At 52.3% G+C, this 18910-nt stretch overlaps 2 protein-coding genes across 3 annotated transcripts in view; one reads left to right on the top strand and one right to left on the bottom strand.

The window, feature by feature from the left end:
* Window positions 1–1285: 1285 nt before the first annotated feature.
* ARX (aristaless related homeobox) lies at window positions 1286–9102 on the top strand. Of its 2 annotated transcripts, XM_036387697.2 has the most exons (6): window positions 1286–1580; window positions 2666–3386; window positions 4653–4698; window positions 6596–6665; window positions 6750–6924; window positions 7810–9102. In XM_036387697.2, exons 1-6 carry the CDS (start codon window positions 1388–1390, stop codon window positions 8048–8050), a joined length of 1446 nt encoding a protein of 481 aa, XP_036243590.1. In that variant the 5' UTR covers window positions 1286–1387; the 3' UTR covers window positions 8051–9102. The 2 variants fall into 2 exon arrangements, with proteins under 2 accessions (XP_036243590.1, XP_036243582.1); XM_036387689.2 differs by having other exon boundaries at window positions 6596–6924.
* A 3322-nt stretch (window positions 9103–12424) lies between these two features.
* The window catches only part of POLA1 (DNA polymerase alpha 1, catalytic subunit), a 185327-nt gene continuing 178841 nt past the window's right edge, over window positions 12425–18910 (bottom strand). Inside the window, 2 exon segments of the mRNA XM_036382543.1 lie at window positions 12425–13873; window positions 13875–14014. Of these exon segments, the coding sequence (XP_036238436.1) occupies window positions 13838–13873; window positions 13875–14014 (176 nt within the window). The 3' untranslated portion in view covers window positions 12425–13837.

Below are 18910 nucleotides of genomic sequence, written 5' to 3' on the forward strand. Positions count from 1 at the left end.
GGCATCGCCTCGGCCTGCGGATCGGGGGGAAACGAAGAGGGATGAATGAGGGATAGGAACCCCGAGGGGCCCCGCTCCCAGGGAGGGGATGACTCTGGGTTTAACGTTTGTCCCCGCGCACGCACCTTTAGAGCTTGGAAGTGTGTGCGTGTGCGCCCTCGGGCGTGGACGCAGCCAGAGCGGCGTTTAGCCCACGCCAGCACGGACACAAGCACGCACTCGCCTATCTTTTCTCTTAATTATCTCTGGTTAATTAGGAGACGTCAGTTCCGCACGGCAGTTGTAGCATGAACAGGGAAAATTGGGCTGTCTCCGCTTCGGTGCTCGGGGCTGGGCATCACCCGAACGAGAGGACGGGTTATTTGTGGTGACCGGGAGCAGTTTCTCCGACGTGTTTGTGCTTGCCGAGAACAGGAGTTCTCGGCAAGCACACATGAGCGGGGACGGGCAGCTGTACCGTGCCCATCAAAACTGAGCCCAAACTGACCGGACAGTGAGCCTGAACTCGTGACCGCCCAACAGGGAAGGGAAAGGAGGGAGCATAAAAAATGGTCAGAGGTTTTCCGGCCCCGAAGCGGCGTGGAAAGCGCCGGCGGAGGGGAGATATATGTGCGGAGAAAGGCGGAGGCTGTCAGGGCAGGGAGGAGTCGGGCGGACAGCACCGCACCGGGCTGCGCGCCCTGCCCTGCCCGGGGGAAGCTCTTCCCGGCTCCCGCACTCGGCTGGGTCGGTCCCGGCCGCTGCAGGCGCTGCGCAGGTGCTGCCGCGGAAAGCGCCGAGCGCGGACGCGACATTTCAAACAGCGGCGGCGAGCGCGGCGAGCGCGCGGCCCTGCGCAGCACCGCGCCCGGCGGGCGCTGCCCGCGGGAAAACGCGGCGCGGATCCCCCGGCACCGCCCACGCCATCCCGCCCGGGAATTGCCGGGGGCTAAGGAGGGGTCGGGCGGGGAGCGGGCTGCCGTCGGGGCGGGGGGGGTGGGGACGGAGCAAGGCGTGCCACGGGAACTCCGCCGCCGCCCATCCCGGGCGCCCCCGACGGCTCCCCCGAGCGGGTACCCGCCGGCTGCCGCCCCCACGGAGCGGGGGCGGAGCGCGGCGGGAGGGGCGGGGCGGGGCCGGGGGCAGCGCGGCGACTCGGGGCGGGCGCCGATCCGGGGCGGTCCGAGCCGGGCTTTGCCGGGCGCCGTCTGTCGGCGGCCGCCCGGCCTCCGGCGGGAGCCAATCAGGGGGCGGCTGCCCGCACGTGGAGCCGAGGGGACTCAAGAGCGCCGCGGCCGCCGCTCACTCCCCCCGTGACGGGCGTCCCGGCGGCACCGGGCAGCGCCGCGGGGGCGTCCGCGCCGCCGCTCCCGCCCCGGCCCCACGGCTCGGCCCCGCTGCCGCCGCCATGAGCGGCCCCTACCCGGAGGAGAGCTGCGCCGAGCGCCCCGAGTGCAAAAGTAAATCGCCAACTTTGCTGTCCTCCTACTGCATCGACAGCATCCTGGGCCGGCGGAGCCCCTGCAAGGTGCGGCTGCTCGGTACCGCGCCCACCCTGCCCGCCATCGCCGCCCGTCCCGACACCGACAAGGCCGCGCAAGGTAAGCCCTGCCGTCCCATCCCGCTCGTCCCGTCCCTTTTCCCCGGCATGGGGCAGGCCCGGCTGAGTGTCCCCCATTCCCTGCACACCCTGCGGCTCGGCTCCGGCCCCGCTCCCCGCCTGCACCGCACGGCCGGGCGCCGCCTCGGAGCTGCGGTCGCTGTTATCCCGTTACCGTGCTCGTTAGCGGCTGCTATGCTGCCAGGAAGCGCGGCCAGAGCCGTGCCCGGAATTCGTCACAATTCTTTCCCTGGGGGTCGGGTACCGGCGCTTTAGGCTGCTCTTGCTTTCGATATATGTGTAATTTTTAAAGCCGAAATAAATCGGTGCGAGATGCGATCCGTGTGGGGGGAAAAGCCTGGCCCGTTCGCATTAAAACCTGTAACGGGTTTCGGCCAGCGAGCCGGGGCCGCGCCCGGCAGCAGCCGGGGCAGTGATAACGGGCCGTCGGCAGCCACCGCCCCCGGCCCCAAGTTGGGAGCAGCCCCCTCCGGAGCCGCGGGGAGCCCGGATGGGCAGCTCCCATGGGCGGCCTCGCTCCCGCTTTTCCCGGCGTACACTGGCGGGCGGGATTGTTTCCTACAAAACCAAAACTACACTTGGGGAGTGGGGGAAGATTATAGGAAGGGGGGAACAAAACAAAAAAAAGCCAGCGGAGGAATCCCGGGCCGCCGGGCGGGCGCACTGGGACTACCGCTGCCCCGCCATGTGGGATGTGGTCCGGCGCTGACCGCTGTCGGAAATGTGCCGGCGCAGGCCCGGGGCTGCCGGAGCCCCCTCAGCCTGTCCCGGCCCCGTGCGGGGCGTCGGGCCAGGCTCAGCGGCCCGGAGGAATTTCTTGCCAGGCTGGGAGCAGCGGCGCGGGCCGGGGACGGCCTGAGGGACGGGGCAGGAGGTGGAAAATGGTGCACGAAGGATGGCTGAGGGACTGGACTCTTGCCCTGGGCTCTATTCGCGCAGATCCTACTGACCGTGTCTTTCCTTCTCTCTTCCTTTCTTTCTTTCTTTTCTCCGTACCCTTCTCCCCGCCACGCCTGCCCGCTCCGTCCGACTGCTGCGGCCGTCTACGCCACTTTCATGGCTTAGGGTCCCCTAAGGCTAGTCCCCCCTTCGAGCCGGCCGAGCTGCACCTTCCCCCCAAACTGCGCCGGCTTTACGGGCCGGGCGGGGGCCGGCTGCTGCCGCCGCGGGCGGCGGGGCCGCGGGGGGACCGGACGGAGGGGCGGCCGGAGGGGGGCGCGGGCCCCGTGCCCGCTGCCGCCCCGTGGGACACGCTGAAGATCAGCCAGGCGCCCCAGGTCAGCATCAGCCGCAGCAAAAGCTACCGTGAAAACGCGCCCTTCGTGGCGCCGCCGCCCGCCCGGGACGAGCTGGGCAGCCCCGCCGCACACGTCGAGGAACGGCCGGGCCCTGCCGCGCCGGCCGCGGAGGAGGAAGAGGAGGAAGAGGACGAAGAGATGCTGGAGGAGGACGAGGACGAGGAGGAAGAGGAGCTGGAGGACGACGAGGAGGAGGAGCTGCTGGGCGAGGACGGCGGGGGGCTGCTGAAGGATGCCCGCCGGGGCGCCACCGCGGCCCCCGGGGCGGAGGGCGGGGATCTGTCCCCCAAGGAGGAGCTGCTGCTGCACCCCGAGGACGGCGAGGGCAAGGACGGCGAGGAGAGCGTCTGCCTCTCGGCCGGCAGCGACTCCGAGGAGGGGCTGCTCAAGAGGAAGCAGCGCCGCTATCGTACCACCTTCACTAGCTACCAGCTGGAGGAGCTGGAGAGGGCCTTCCAGAAAACCCACTACCCCGACGTCTTCACCAGGTACCGGCGCCGGGGCCCCGGCCGAGCGCGGAGTGAGCGAACCCCGGGGGGACGGGACGGGCCGCAGTGTGCTGTACCCCCGCTCCCGGCGGTGAATCCTGCCTCGGGCATCCCCGGGCTGGAGGAGACGGGGAACGGGGCCGGGTTCAGGGGGGACCCAGGGCCGGCAGAGCCCGGGCAGGCCCGCCTGAAGGCCGCCGCCGGGCGCTATTTTTACCCCCTGCCCACCCCTCCTCTCACCGCGGTCGCTCCGGGATCGGTTTCGCGCTGCTCGTGGGCTGGAGCCCGGCCCGGGGAAGCCCCGGCAGCGGCAGAGATCAAAGCGCCGCTGCCTAAAAATACCGGCCCGGCACGTCGGGACCTCTTGGTGCCCGGAGTTGCCCCCGAGGAGCCCAGGGGGGCCCAGCCCGGCTCTGTCCACACTTTCGGGGACATTTTCCCGTTGAAAATGGGAGCTCGGTGGTGGCGGGTCTGGCCAGCGGCTCCCCCGCGGGAAGTGCAGGCAAGGAGAGAGGCAGAGCCGCCAGCCCTCTCCTCGCGCTGACCGAAAATTGCAGCTCCCCACTCCCGCCTTAAGACTAGAGGGGGGATCGAGTCCCCAGAATCGCATTTTTCGATCCCGAAGACCCTCCCGGTTTCTCGTTTGTTTTGCCCGGGGGTTGGGGTTCGGGGCAGCGTTGGAACAGGAGTGTTCACGGGGGCATTTTTTTTCCCCTGGACCTCGGAGCCGCGCATCGCCCGCGGTGCTCACCTCGGGGCGCCGCCTGGCCCCGGCCCCGGGAGCGGCTGCCCGGGCTGTGTATGGACGTACCGCAGTTTTTTCGTTGGTGTTTTTTTACGGCTTTGGGTTTTGCTCCAGGGCTTTTCACGCCCTGAGGGTGCGGGGCTCCGGCCGCGGCAGGGTCCCAGTTATGCTGGGAATGCTCCTCTCTGGGACACGGAACTGATGAGCTATTTTCCAGTGCCTTAGTGTTTTCCGATTTACCTTAATTGTGGCAATGTGAACCTCCGTGTGGAGCTTCCCGGCTGCCGTCCCCTACACGGCAGCTGCGGCTGGAAGTGGCCGAATTTGGGGAGCGGCGGGGAGGGAATGCCAAAACCCTGGAGTGCCAAGAGGCGCCCAGCTCGGCGGCCCGGAGCCGGGCCGAGGGCGGCGACAGGCGGTGTCCGCCCGCGGCCCGGCCCCGCTCGCCTCGGGCACCGGGATTTCGGGCGCGGGCGATTGGAGGTGCCCCGGGCTGACGGCGGCGTCTGTGTCTCCCCCAGGGAGGAGCTGGCCATGAGGCTCGATCTGACAGAAGCCCGAGTGCAGGTGAGTGGCAGCGGCGGGACCGGGACCGGCGCGTCCCTCGGCGGCGCCCGGGGAAGGGTGGCCTGGCCCCGCCAGGGCCGAGCCATCGGCTGGCGGATCCCCGTGTGATTAAAACTCAGGGCTCCCGTTTCGCTTGTTAGAAACCCGCTCGGCCGCAAGTCGGGTATTTGGCTGCCATCAAATCTCCAATCGGGCTTCATAAAAGCCCACTTAGTGCTAGAACAAACAGGGCCATTTGAAGGCGAAATGTTGTTTGATTTCCTCTCCGCCTGCACAAGGAGCTGGCTAATGCTATTTGATTTCCCATTTTTGATAGCAATAAGCCTGCATTGATCTAATAGTGAGTGAGTGCAATGCTATTAAAGGTGTTTGCCGCCCCATACCAGAGTGCATTTCCCAACCCGGGTCTCATAACCAAAGAGACGATAAACATTGGGATGCCCTGATTGCCAACAGAAAACAGATGTCTCTGGGTTTGAAGCTGAGCAAATCACTTTACAGTTAAAATCGGGCGCTGATAAAGCATAATAAATTCCATATGGCTCATTTAATACACAACAGCTTCTTGCATTAGAGGGGCTAATGATGAGATTTGTCCCCTCCTTTCTGTTGACACATTTCTCCATTGTCAAACAGAGATGTGACAGCAAATCAGTATTTTCAGCTCAGGGGAACAAGTCGTGGGAAAGTTAAATAACTTTTTTAACAGAAAGACACCCCCTTTCTTTCTCCTCTATTCATGGCAGAAGATGTAATTAAGTGAATATGAATTATGAGAGTCCCTTCGTTTACCTTTGGGTCTACTCAGACTTATTAATTCAATAAGGGGGAATTGTAGTGAGGACAGCTTGCTAATTGAGTTTTAGCGGGGAGAGACGCTCCCTCCGTGCCAGGCTGTTGCCTTCCGCACGAGCACAATGCCTCTTCGTCGTGGGTGCCCAGATAGGCGTGCGTGGAGATCGATTCCCGCTGAACAACTGCAGGGAGACTCGCAGCGCTGCTGCCTTTCTGCCTTCCGGGAAAGAAGGGTCTCATACTGAGCTTACAAAGCCCAGCATAACAGGAAAAACTCTGCCTACACCTGTCCCAAAAGATTTACAAGCGTCTGTCTCTCAAAGTCTCTGTCTGTAGGTGCGTGTGATGGCCCCTCAATTGGTTATTATATATATAATAACGGAATCTTTTCTTTTCCTTTGAAATGTAGTTTATTTTCCTCTACCTCTCTCCTGCTTTAAGCAGTTTTATTTCACGATTTTTGCTTTGTGGGAGGGGTAAAAGAAAGGACGGCAGTGCCATGGCATCCTAACTAACTTTCATAAAATAGATCTTAAAAGGGCAGCCTTGAAATCTGTATTTGTTGCTTTGGTTGCCTCACAAATTATTTATTCGTTTCCAATATTAGTGAAATTACGATTTTTCCCCCTCTCTTTAAATCTGAAGGGAAAAAAAATTCTAACGATCCCCAAACCATATAATTTGTAAATATGCCCTTTAACGAAAAAAAAAAAAAAGTCGCGGTGTGGGTGTGAGTGCGGAATAATTCCCGCGTAGTCCTCTTGGGAAATCGTACTGCCGCTGCTCCAGCGCAGCGGGAGCCGCCTCCCGCTCCGCTATCTGCCCGCACCGCCGACCTGCCGCCAAGGTGTGCGGGGGTGCGGAACTCCTGCGCCCCTCGGGGAGCCGGGGCGCGCCGCAGGGCCGGGGCTGGCACCGAAAGCCGCGGGTCGGCCCGGCCCGGGGCTCGGCGCGGCACCGGCACACGTGGCCCGCTTTGGGGCGATCCCGCTTCGGGGACGGAGGAGCGGTGGCCGTCGGGCCGGTGCGGGGCTCCTGCGGGGCTCGCCGCTCCGAGGGCGCGGGCAGGCGTATTAAAACCGGTTTTTCTTTTGGCTTTCAGGTATGGTTCCAGAACCGTAGGGCTAAGTGGCGGAAGAGGGAAAAGGCTGGGGCTCAGACACACCCCCCAGGTTTGCCTTTCCCTGGTCCCCTGTCAGCAACTCACCCCCTCAGTCCATACCTTGATGCTAGTCCTTTCCCTCCTCATCACCCAGCTCTAGACTCCGCCTGGACCGCCGCCGCCGCCGCGGCCGCCGCCTTCCCCAGCCTGCCGCCGCCGCCCCCCGGCTCCGCGGCGCTGCCCCCCGGCGGGACCCCGCTCGGCCTCGGCACCTTCCTGGGCGCGGCCGTGTTCCGCCACCCCGCCTTCATCAGCCCCGCCTTCGGCAGGTACCGCCCGCCCCCTCCCCGCGCACCGGCACCGCGCTGTCCTGAGGCGGGGGCGCCGGGCTGATCGCGGCCCCACACGGGACCCGCCGCGCGCGGCCGCCCCGCCGTTCGAACTTGGAGCGCCTCGCAGCCGGCGCCGATTGGGCGCCGCGCGGGTCACGTGCTTCCGCCGCGGCCGCTCATTGGGCGGAGGCGGCTCCTCGCCCGCCCCCCGCGCGGCCGCGGGTTCCCCGTGGGGGCGGCCGGGCCGGGGCAGGGCCCCTGCGGGACCGGCCCGCGGAAAGCGGTGCTCCCACTCAGAAATTAAACCCTTGAGTGGCTTTCCCTACGTGCACGCGTGGCCTCTGCTTTGCTCGGGGCGGGGGTTGCCGGTATATTTGGCCAGTCGGGATGAACAGGAGCCGCGACATCCCGGGTGCCGTGAGCCGCTCCGGCCGCGGGGGGACCGTCACGGACAAATTTTTAGCCGCGGGCATGAGTGGGGCTGAGCAGCTTCCACAGGCTCGCGTCGGGACGAGCTCCCGCGGAAGCCGCAGGCGAGGCGCGGGCAGCGCCGGGCGGCCCCGGCAGCGCTGCTCGCGGAGCCGGGGCGGCTCCGGGGAACGGGGGGAGCGAGCGCTGCCTGCCCGGGAACGGGGGCTTTTCCCCGCGCATCCCCCGGCCACTGCCGCCCTGACTGTGGCTGTCGGGGAGGACCAGGCTCAGCGATTTTTCCTCCCTTTTTAATTTTTTTTTTTTTCCCCCAAAAAAAAATCTTTTGCCTGCCCGCCGTCGGGTACTTCCAGCGGGTCTCTGTCCCCTCGCGTCCGCGCTTGGTGGGGAGGAGGCGAGCGGGGCCGGCGCTCCCTGGCGCGGCGGTGACGGCCGTCTGTGCTTCCCTTGCAGGCTCTTTTCCACCATGTCCCCCCTGGGCAGCGCCTCCAGCGCCGCGGCCCTGCTGCGGCAGCCGGCGCCGGCCGCCGAGGGCGCGGTGGGCTCGGCGGGGCTGGGGGACCCGGCCAGTGCCGCCGCCGACCGGCGGGCGTCCAGCATCGCCGCCCTGCGGCTGAAGGCCAAGGAACACGCCGCCCAGCTCACCCAGCTCAACATCCTCCCCGGGAACAGCACGGGGAAAGAGGTGTGCTAAGGCACGGCTGCCGTCCGCGGGGTGCGGGATAGGGTTTTTTTAGGGGGGAGAGAAAAAAGAGGGGGAGAAGAGGAGAGTAAATACGCGAATCAATAAAGGTCACCTCAGACAGCATGAATCAAGACCAAACGGGGGGAAAAATAATGATGATTTTAAAAAAAAAAGAGGACCAGCAGCTGAGACTGTAGTAGGTCCTCAAGTTAGGAACTTGGGGAAAGTGAATGCCTCTTGCATCATCCCTCACACGAGTGAAACGACACTTAAAACCTCCTGAATAAGTAACTCCTTGGCTGGTACATTTCTAAATGTACGACATGTCCATTTCCTCTATGAACGTAAGGGGGGAAAAGTAAAAAAAAAAAAAAAAAAAAAAAAAGAAAAAAAAAGAAAAAAACCCTAATAAAAGTTACTATATATTAGCGTTTCGTACACTAAATATTTTTCCTTCTGTTTATCTGGCAAGAAAAAAAAAAAAGAAATAGAATTGTAATTAAGAAAGTGAAACAAAAAACAATAGAGAAGCTAAGAGAGGTGGAAAGCTACCCACATCTTCTTAAAATAGCATCCTAGGATGTTAAGTTGGTCAGTTAGAAGCGCTGGAGAACTATTTTACATGTTGCAACGAGCTGCATATGCTAACCAAGGATGCTGACAGTGCAAACTGAAAGTAAATTTGATGCTGTAAGATAACCAGTGCACTTAGGGGAAAGGGTATATCTTTTTCTTGTTATATTCTTTATCACTACACCAACCAAGGTTTTTATATCAAACCAAAGCGAAATACACTGCTAGAATATGGACTGTTTAAGTCACTAAACTGTGATTATTAATTCTGTACATACCATTGTTATAAAAAAAGAACAGAGCTTTGTATATTTGAAAAGTTATAAAACAATTGCACTCAGTGTAGTGTTGTAAAAGTTTGTCATTCTGTAGATTCTTACTGTGTTGTAGATATAATAGGTTCCTAGACAAATATTTATGTACAAACTCTTTATTTAACTTATTAACTGTAGAGGTTTCTGAAACCCTCAAGAGGCAATGGTACAGTACTTTTTCGTGTAATGTCGTTATTGTTAACACTTTTCCTTGCTATCCGGTGGAGAAGTGCCACGTTCAGAAAATAAACAAAAATATATGTTTAACAGAAAAAGAAAAAAAAAAAAAAAAAAGAAAAAAGACATCAAAAGAAAAAGCAGAAAGCCCTGCTGTCCTTGCGGGGCCGGGGGCGGCCGGGGCCCCCCCGCGGGCCGGGGTGGGCGCGGGAGGCTCGGCCGGAGCCGGGAGTGCCGGGGGCGGACGGGAGGTGCCGCAGCCCCGTTTGCGAGCGGAGCTGCGGAGCGCGGGGTGCTGCGGCACCCACCCAGGGCCGAGCCTGTCCGCGCTCTGTCGCGGGCACCGTGGCGCGTCCCCCCCGCCGCCAGCCCGGGGCTCGGGGCCGTCCCTTGGTGGCAGCGGTGCCACCCCGCGGGGAGCCGCCCCACGCTGCCCGGCACTGGGACGGGACAGCCCCAGGCTCTGCCGCTGCCGAAAGGCGGGAGTGGGGGAGAAAATCTGGAATTTTGGGGAACGCTTGGCCACCCCCGCACCTTTGGGGTTACAAAAGTTTCTCCGCGCCTGCCCCTTCGTTCTCCTAGAGGTGAACTTCCGTTTCTTCCCTCTTCCTTTTTTACTCTCTGGGTGGTTTTCTTCCTCTTTTTTTGTTGTTGCTGGTTTTTTTTTTTTCTTTCTTTCTTTTTTTGTTTTTTTGGGCGCAGCGGTCCCGTGTGCCGCTTCCCCGGAGCAGCAGGGACCGAGATGCGGGAAGCCCCGGTCCTTCACCCCGGCCGTGATGACTCCTGGTCCCACCCGACCAAGCCCCGGCCCCCGGACGGGCCGTAGGAGAGCCGGGGTGTGGGGTTCTTTTTTTGGGTGATTTGGTCCAATCTCGGCAGCGCTGCACAGCGGCGGGCCGGGGCCGGAGAACGGCCCAAGGGCATCCCGAGAGGGGCCCGGGCCGGCGGGCGGCTCCGCGGGGCGACCCCGGCTCCGGGCGGCACCGCTGGAGCGAGCACCGCGCGTGGGAGCCCCCCGCGACCCTTCCCCGCAGCTCCCCCCTCCACTCACGGCATTTCATAGCCCACACCCCCCAACCCCGCCCGCCCCCAGCCGTATTTTTGAGTTCTAAAACCCACCATAGGCGCGAAAAAAAAAATTTATGGGAAAAATAAGGCTTGTTCCTTGGACGTTATTAACAGTGCAGCCTGAAATATACATTTTTGCCTCAAAGAAAAGGGAATCATTATCAAGCCATTAGGCATTAAGAAATGTCATTCAGTCATTTTTATTCATTCTGCTGAAATCTTCGTAAAAGCCCGAATCATACTTCTGCAAGCAGCAATTTTGTTAATCCAGGGGGTTATTACTCTGGTCCCTTATTAGGATCTACACTGCTGCCAAGCAATCCTATAACCTTCTCAAAAGAAGTTTACCTCCGTGTTATAAAACCAGTAGTGGTATTTATACTGTGCAATAATTAGTGTATTACCTGAATCCACTAACAGGTTCATTTTATCTCCGCACAAAACCCCTAGTCTGCTTTTAGAAAGCTTGTGCCTCCTTTGGTGCTGTTAAAGTGGTGAAAGAGTGAATGAAGGCTGGTAGCACTTTCTCCTTTCGCCGTGCCTTAATTCCCATCTCTTTTTGCTCTCATCCAATTAGTGCAGTGTATTAAGCGGTTTATCATCTCATAGTCAGCTATTGAGAGAAACAAGGCGAACACTTTGCAATAGAGCCTGCTCTCCTTTGACACCCTCAGGTACTTACATATTCCACTGTGCTATGAATAATAGAGGAAGAATAGAGCGCTAATTCCCTCATCAAAGAATGCCTTGTCTGCTGCTTTGCTCAACAACACCATTCTGATCAAAAGAAAAGCAATAAAGCTTAGCATAACAAAACGAAACCTACTTATTAGCTTAGTGGTTAAATTAATGCAGAGCCGCTGCTATTCAAAACCAAGGTTTGAAAACAGCCTCCAACAACCTGATAATGCTGCCTTCGGGATGAAGGAATTTTAATCTGAAATTTGAAGCTGGCACAGATGAGTTAATCTATTAAACTGCTATAAGGAGGGTGCGGGAGAACTATTCAATTAAGGCACATTTAAGGTGCCCTGCAGAAGACGGGGATGGATTCGAAGGGGAAGATGTGCTCCGCTCCGGCCTTAGAAAACTGCCTTTGGCGGCGAAAAGAGGGATTTTGGCACAGCAGCAGCCGTGTTTGCGGATGGGAATTCTTTTTCATATCGCATATGTCATCAGCGAAACCTGGCCACCGGCTCCATATATCAACACTCCTCTTCCCCAACTGCAAATAAATACAAATAAACACAAACCTTCCTTTTAACAGCACGGGGTGGGGGAGGGGGATATGAGGAGGAAAAGGAAGGGAAGGCGATTCAGGCCAGAGCAGCCTCAGAATGCAAACCTCCGAACTTCACTTTTCCCAAATTATTTACAGCGCAGCGTTTACCAGCTCCATTTAATATTAAATGCTATAAAGATGATTTTGCATTTCCCAGCCTTTCTGAGGGGCCAAGATGAGGCACGGTGCCCGGAGCTGATTAGAGGGAGAGGGGAGGGGAAAAAAAAATCCGGTTTACTCCTTGCCAAGACTTCAACTCTGATCTGACCAGCTTTGCTGAGAGGAATCAAAACAAGCCTCCATTGGGGTAAAAGCCCTCATTTCCCATCCTGAACCCCCCCGGGCTGTGGCTGCCGGGGGCTCTGGGGCTGTGCCACTCACAGCTCCTCCGCCTCAGTGCGTGGGGGAACAGCCCCTGGCAGGGCCACTCTGTGCTGCTGCACCCTACACAGTCATTCCACAACACTCTCATTTAATCTAAACATCCCTAAACTTGCAAATTAACAGGCTCTTCAGCTGTAATTATACAGATACATACAAGTGCCACAGGGTCAGGTTACGCCATATCTATCCATTTTATTTGTATACCTCATGTTTGGAGGAGAAGGTCACACTTTTCACTTTCCCAAGGCATTCTACCCAGTAGAATCGGTATATATCAGTAATATCTTCATAATCCTAATTGAGCTGGACACAAAAAATCTAAAAATCCCTGTATGGAATTACAAGAAACCAGGATCTTTTGAAGTTCTGCAACTTCAGTACGGCATCTTGGCAGCAACACCTTCTTGCCAAGCAAAACTCCAAATAAAGTCTGTTTTACAATATTAACCCAACTAAACATATTGGGAAGGATCAATAGCTCACCAGGGTGGGACAACACCTGCACACTAGCAGAGACTGCACAGATTCCATTTCCCACTGTAGTGATTCCATGTGAGCAGAAATGAAAGGATTTAGTTCCAAAAGTTGCTAGGAACATGACTGTGTATTTAGGCATATTCAAACTGACACTACCCATACTGACACACAGCTTCTCCCAAATGCCACTCTGGGGACAAATGAATGTCATACAATACTCTGAACACAATCAGATACATGAATCCCTACAGTGCCCAACATGTTCATGCTGATCCTCTTACTTTTTCTTCAAACTTCCTTTGTTAATGGCTGTTCATCCTAAAAACAGACACAAAAGCAATTCTGTAAAACCAGAAGTCCAGAGCAATATGACCTAGCATTCATATTTTCAACCATCAGATCATAGAATCAAATTCTCTTTTACTAGAAAACTTTATTTTTTTTCCTTCAAGTGTGAAAAAAACTTTACATTTTACACTGTTTAAGATTTAAAAGCAATTTTTATAACCTTACATTAATATATCACATTGCAAGCTAAACAGTGAACAGAGTATACAACAATATTTTGTGTACAAAAGCATATACCCAAATTTATTCTCTTGTCATATCTACTTGTCGTTTTATTAGAAGTAAATGAAAAATACAATTTTTTTGTAAAAACTGTAAAATCTCCAACACAATAATTATTACAGAACAGTAACTATGATTTGCTGCTTTCCATTCCCCCGTTATTGGTTACAATGCCATCCCAAAAATATTTTTCTCTATCAATTGCTTACTTTCAAATACTTTGAAATGAAACACATTTATATCCTCTGCATGAGTGAAATGGGTTTTGTTCATGTGCATGTCTTTAAATCCACACAGAAATTTTCAACGTGGCAAAATGCTATGCTTAAAGATGCTTGGAAAGACTCCTAATAAAAAGATGGTCCCTATTTTTAGCACCTCCAGGTTTCAGTCGTTCTTTAATGAATTTCAAGTAAAGTGTCCCTACCTCTGTTCAGAAGGTAATAGGACATTTAAATGCATTTAGGTTTAGTATTGTTTTTAATTGGTATGTTTATGATCAGGAAGAAGATAAACCGTGAAAAGGCAAAACATTAGTGCTCCTACTGAGACCTCTACTAACCTCTCTTCCTGAGAGCACCTCTAGTAAATACCCTGGAGCAAAGTCTAGGATCACTTACATTCCAGCAACTCTCACTGGGAATTATCCAATTAAAGCAGCAATTCCCCCACCCCCTTTTCCCTCATAGGTCTAAATACACAACAAAAAATATTGCAAAAATCAACTACTCCATATTTTAATAACCCTGGTTTCTCAATGAAGAAAAAAAGGATAAAAACACCTTGAATACTTCATATCCACAAGAATCATACATCCTGTTTTCATCTCCCATTTTTCCTCCTCCAAAGAGACAAGATTATTAAAACATCATTGTACATACTGAAATAGAGTATTGCTGAAGAGATCATTACTGATAAACAAGGGACTGGCCTCCCTCCATTTTTCATCAATCACTGTCTTTCATTCCTGGACTCTCCCACAGATCTATCTTCCTATACTGACGGTGAAGAGTTTGCCAAGGTTCACTTCTGAGTAGCCACTCATGGCCAGGCATTTGTCTACGGTGCTCTTCAGGCTTTTGTAGGCCTCAGAGACTTCCCTCCTGAGTTGCTTCTTCTTCAAAAACTCTAGAAGAACAAAGAGGAAAAACCCAAACACAAAGAGGGATTAAATGACCACAAAAAGACAGGATTTTTGCATTCATTAGACTGTGAATCAAGGTATTTTAAAACGAGGTGAATGTTGTAGATAGCAAAGAGCACGTTTGTGGCAAGCTCTCCCACATTCTGCTGCCCTTCCTGCAGGAGATGGTGAGGGGCCATGGTGAACCCTGGCCATGGAGCCAAGGCAGAAGCTCCCTCAGCCCCACCAGCACAGGAGCAGTGGGAAAACTGGCAAGAGCCACCCCTAGTCCAGTTTTGTGATCTAGCTGGAGTGAAATGGGGGTTCACTAAGTCACAGCAGAGAAAGTAAGCAATAGCTGGGCTGGGTATGAAAGGATCCCATTTAAAAGGGGCAGGTGCCCTCACTTGGTGAGAACTATCCAGAGTCCCCAGGGGTTGGAAGTAGGGAGAGATTCTGCCCCAGGGTGGCTTCAGAAGTGAAGGAAATCACATTCTTGTCCAATTCATGTCCCTCATCCCTCATCTACTGGCACTGGCACAACCTGGGACACACTTATCACCAGTCTTGTGAGTTCTCAAATGCACTTTGTGTGCAGGACAGGAATCGTGATCCTCAGCTCTAGGGAGGCACTGGAAGGAAAGGGGAAATAGCACAAACAAGGAGAATTCCATGCTACTTTACCCTAAAATGGAGAGAAGATGCCCAGTGTCTCAACCAGGAGATGTCAGGTTCACCTGATCCATGAATGAAGAGGCTCCTAAATGCTTGATAAGAGGTGTCTGGGGGACATGCATTTACTCACCTGTACCTTTATGTGTGTGCAAAGTCATGTGCATGAGCCTGAACATATTGCAGCAGCAAAGACCAAGCTGTTCTATTTCTGTTGGTTTTTTTTTTCTAATCAAATTTTCTGCCATTAAAAAAAACCACACCCAAGGGATTTTGTTTGGGTGATTATCCAGCTTTTCATTTATAAAAGCTGTGAACAAAGACTAAAAGAGCAAAATATTCCACTACTCCATTATACAGCAATGCCAGGTGGATGCAGATCTGGCACAGTTCTGCTCCTACTTTCCAACCAACTCCACATTCTAGGAACACCAGCTCCTACCCCAAAGCCTGTTCCTGCAGTTGTACCTTGGAACACTGGAGAGCACACAGACTGCAGAACAAGGTGCCCTCCCAGGCAGCTTCCCTGCTCTTAGACTGGAGGGACTCCAAACCCAGCAGCACCAGGAGAGCACAGGACAGGTACTTGCAGGTCAAGATTTGAAGCCACTGAGGTGCATGTGAGCCACCAACACCATCCTTCTATTGCTCATTAGCTTTGCCTCACTTCTCCCTGACACCTCCACAGCCCTCCTGGTCCTTTGAATATGTAAGGGGAAATCCATCCCCTCTCAAACAGCTATTAGTCTACAGCACAAGTTAAGATGAAAAACCAATTGTCTCTAAAATCAGTGGAGTTTATTTAAGAAAAGGTTTTTGGGGAGAGGGACACTCTGGTTTTTTTGAGTCTACATGTATGAGGGGTGAAATGTCTCATTTTTGTGACAAGTCACACCTCACCTCTGTGATGTGACTGACATGAAGGTGTCCCTTCAGACAGCTTCATCTCAGCAGCCAAGGACTGCTACATGAGGAGATGGCAGGGATGGGAGGTATGGTGACAGAAAAAGCTATTACAGTTCTGAGGTTTGTGAAGTTCTCCTCCCTGAGGATTTACAAATATTTCTGCAGAGCCTCAGATGTTGTAGTATGAGCTCAGAAGACTAGCTCTGGGTACAATAAAAACAGCAATGTTTTACTGAGAAATTGCCACCTCCTTAGGTTTTCCATGTTATTCACAAAGTTCCACTGAAGTTAACTGCTTTGCATGAAGCTATCAACTCTTTAAAAATCAAATTAAAAGTTTAAATTAACAATGCCTGCGTAAGTGGACACATTGATTAAAAGCACTTTGATAAGCAGCTTTCATGCATTGTTGTGAAGGAGTTATGTATTGTGTCTGGGCAGTAAGCAAACAGAGGAAGATGCCTTGTTGAAGATTCCACATTTTTACTGTTACACAGACAGTAATGACTTAAAATCTATTAGCAGAATTGGATTTTCCTTAAACTGCAACTCCAATACAACAAAAGCTTGATTATGTGAATCTGCTCATTAACAGGCTGAAGTCACTATGGCATAAACACATTTAACGATTCTGAAAGTATTTAGATATAGGGTTAAATTAAACAAACCTTGAAAATTGTCTTAACCAGATCCATAAAAACGCCAATCCCACTTTGCCACGAACTGAGCTCTCACTTGTTTATGTATTTTCAAGATTAATGATATAATAAGTGTATTTACTTGCAACTGCTCACATTAGCCAAACCATGCTCTTTATACCAAGGAACTGTGGAAAATTCCATCCTTGTACCTCAAAAGTAGGCCAAAATAGTTTAAAGCTTCCTGGAGCTCAGGAGGGACCAAGGTAAAATACATCAATGTGAACAGCTGGCACATGTGAACAGAGCAGGAAGGCACATTAATCATTAGAACATTGAGGCAAACAATACACCAGGGATGAAAGTAGGGAACAGAAATACAGACCCGTGTACAGCTCCAATTCAGGCTTCGGGGCTCCAGCCATCCCACTAACAGAGCTCCCAGCTCCCCCCAACATTAAATCCAAACTGCAATTATACGCAATAACCTTTCTGACAGTATGCTTCAAACATTTCTTAGATGCAATTACCCTTGTAGAGGCAGGCAGGAAAGGGTGGACTAAAAAAAAAAAAGGAGAAATATGAGGGGCCTCGTTGAAGTAATGAGGCCAATTTTAAGTTTCAATTATAAGAGAATGGGAGCTGGGAGCTCCGGGAGGAGAGGCAGGCAGGGCTATGTCTGCAGCACCATGCATTTGAATGACACAAGTGCATCTGATGACTGGGGAGAAGAGATTTAAAGAACTGTGGTAATACAGAGCAGGGGAAGATGAGAGAGGACACAGCTCCTGATGTGTTTACCTCCTTTGCTGATGGGATATTGACTTTTCCCACCAGGTTGGTTAGAAAGGGGACTATTTACGCTGCCACACAGCAGAGTAAGAATGACAACCGGCATCACTCTGTGCTCCTCTGAGTAAAAGACAACTGTGACCGCTGTATATCACACAGCCAGTCAATACCTCTGAGTTACCACACCATCCAACTTAGAGATGCATATAAAAGCTCCTACTTTCTTCCTAAATGAGAATTTAATCAATAACATGCTTAAGGCCTTCTGAAAACGGAGCTATACAAACTGACTGAAATTGTCTTTTAGTGCTCACTTTCTGAAATAGTTCTATACCCATTATCACCCCATCATTGTTTTAGTAACATCCAAGTTCAGGGGCAATGAGCAATCTTTTAAGATGACCACTGCTGCAGAATGTATACATGGCCATACATAATGAGATGTATTTCTATACATGCAGAACACATGAAAGACACTATCAAAACAAATATAAAATTAGAAATGCAATTATTTTAATAGAAATAAATTTTTAAAATGTGCTTCTGACTGTATGCAAGTAAAATTCAGGTATTGTATTTTCTCAAGTTAGTAAATCACTGACTCTGATAAATACTACAGAATTATACCACCAAGCATGCAGGTAATCCCTCCTTTTACCTCCCAACATAACTGCTCCCTCCTTCCCTTCACAAAACAGTCTGAACTTCTGGATATCCTGTCAAATTTACTACCCCATCCAAGTCCTTGTTTAGCTACCTAGGTATATTTTCACATTATTTGGGACCAAAAAAAAAAAATTGGAAACATCTGAAACAATGGAGATATTTGGATGTATGTGCCATTTGAAGGATGGAGATATTTGGAGGTTATCTATACTTAACTGCATGTTTTCAATTTATTGCAATTTCTCTTAATTTCTATTAAAATTATGCGGAGTAACCTGATAGCCACAATCAAGAACTTTAATTCTTGGATTCCCTAAAATGTGGCTCAGTTAAAGTCTTCTGGTTTTTTTCCTCCTGATTGGACAACTGAACTGTGTCAACTATTAAACTCTCTCCCCTAATTATTCTGTTGACAGCCTGCTCTCCAGAGTGAGAAGTAAAAATCTATCACGTTCCTTTGTATTTGTGTGCATCTGCATCAGGTACAGGAGAAACAACATAGCTGCCTATGAGCATAGTGCCAAAACCTTGGTTTGTCTGGGAATGCACAAAACCCCCTGCAGAGTATCATTTATGTAAAGCATCATGTCTCTATCACACTTTTATTTAAGGAGTTAAGGAACATACTAAATTAGCTCCTGATTTTTTTACATCGCCTACTGGTTATTGTATTTTAATTACAGCAAGCTTAGACACACAGGCAGCAGTCTCTGTTCCAAATATCTGTTTCATTTATTTCTGTGCAAAGGTAGCAAACAACAGTCAGTCATAATTGGTTCTGTCAGATGTTTTACAGTCAGTCATAATTGTCTCTGTCTAGAGGTGTGTCAATTTACTGCAAGTTAAATAAATATTCTGTCTATTATGATATCAGGTTATATAAGCCATTTTTTTTAATTGCATGGGTTCCCCTTTCATAATCCACAGCACCCCTATTTATACTGTTAACCTTAACTTTGTCATTTATGGAATGTCAATGAAAAAAGTCAACAGCAATTTAATGAACAGACGTGAAAGCCTCTAACACAGTTGCTTTTTTATTTCTAATTAAATACAATCAAATTTGGCTATAAAGCAATTAAATTATTCTGTCATGACGCTGCTGTCCTCAAACATCTATCAGCAATGCCAGTTCATTGGTCTAAAGAAGGAAATTTATTAACCCAAGTCTTAAGTGAATCTTAAATAAGTCTTCAGTCTTTTGCTGAAGAAAATAAACCTCACAAG

This window comes from Molothrus ater, chromosome 2 (assembly GCF_012460135.2).
Source record: "Molothrus ater isolate BHLD 08-10-18 breed brown headed cowbird chromosome 2, BPBGC_Mater_1.1, whole genome shotgun sequence".
NCBI classification, from domain to species: domain Eukaryota; kingdom Metazoa; phylum Chordata; class Aves; order Passeriformes; family Icteridae; genus Molothrus; species Molothrus ater.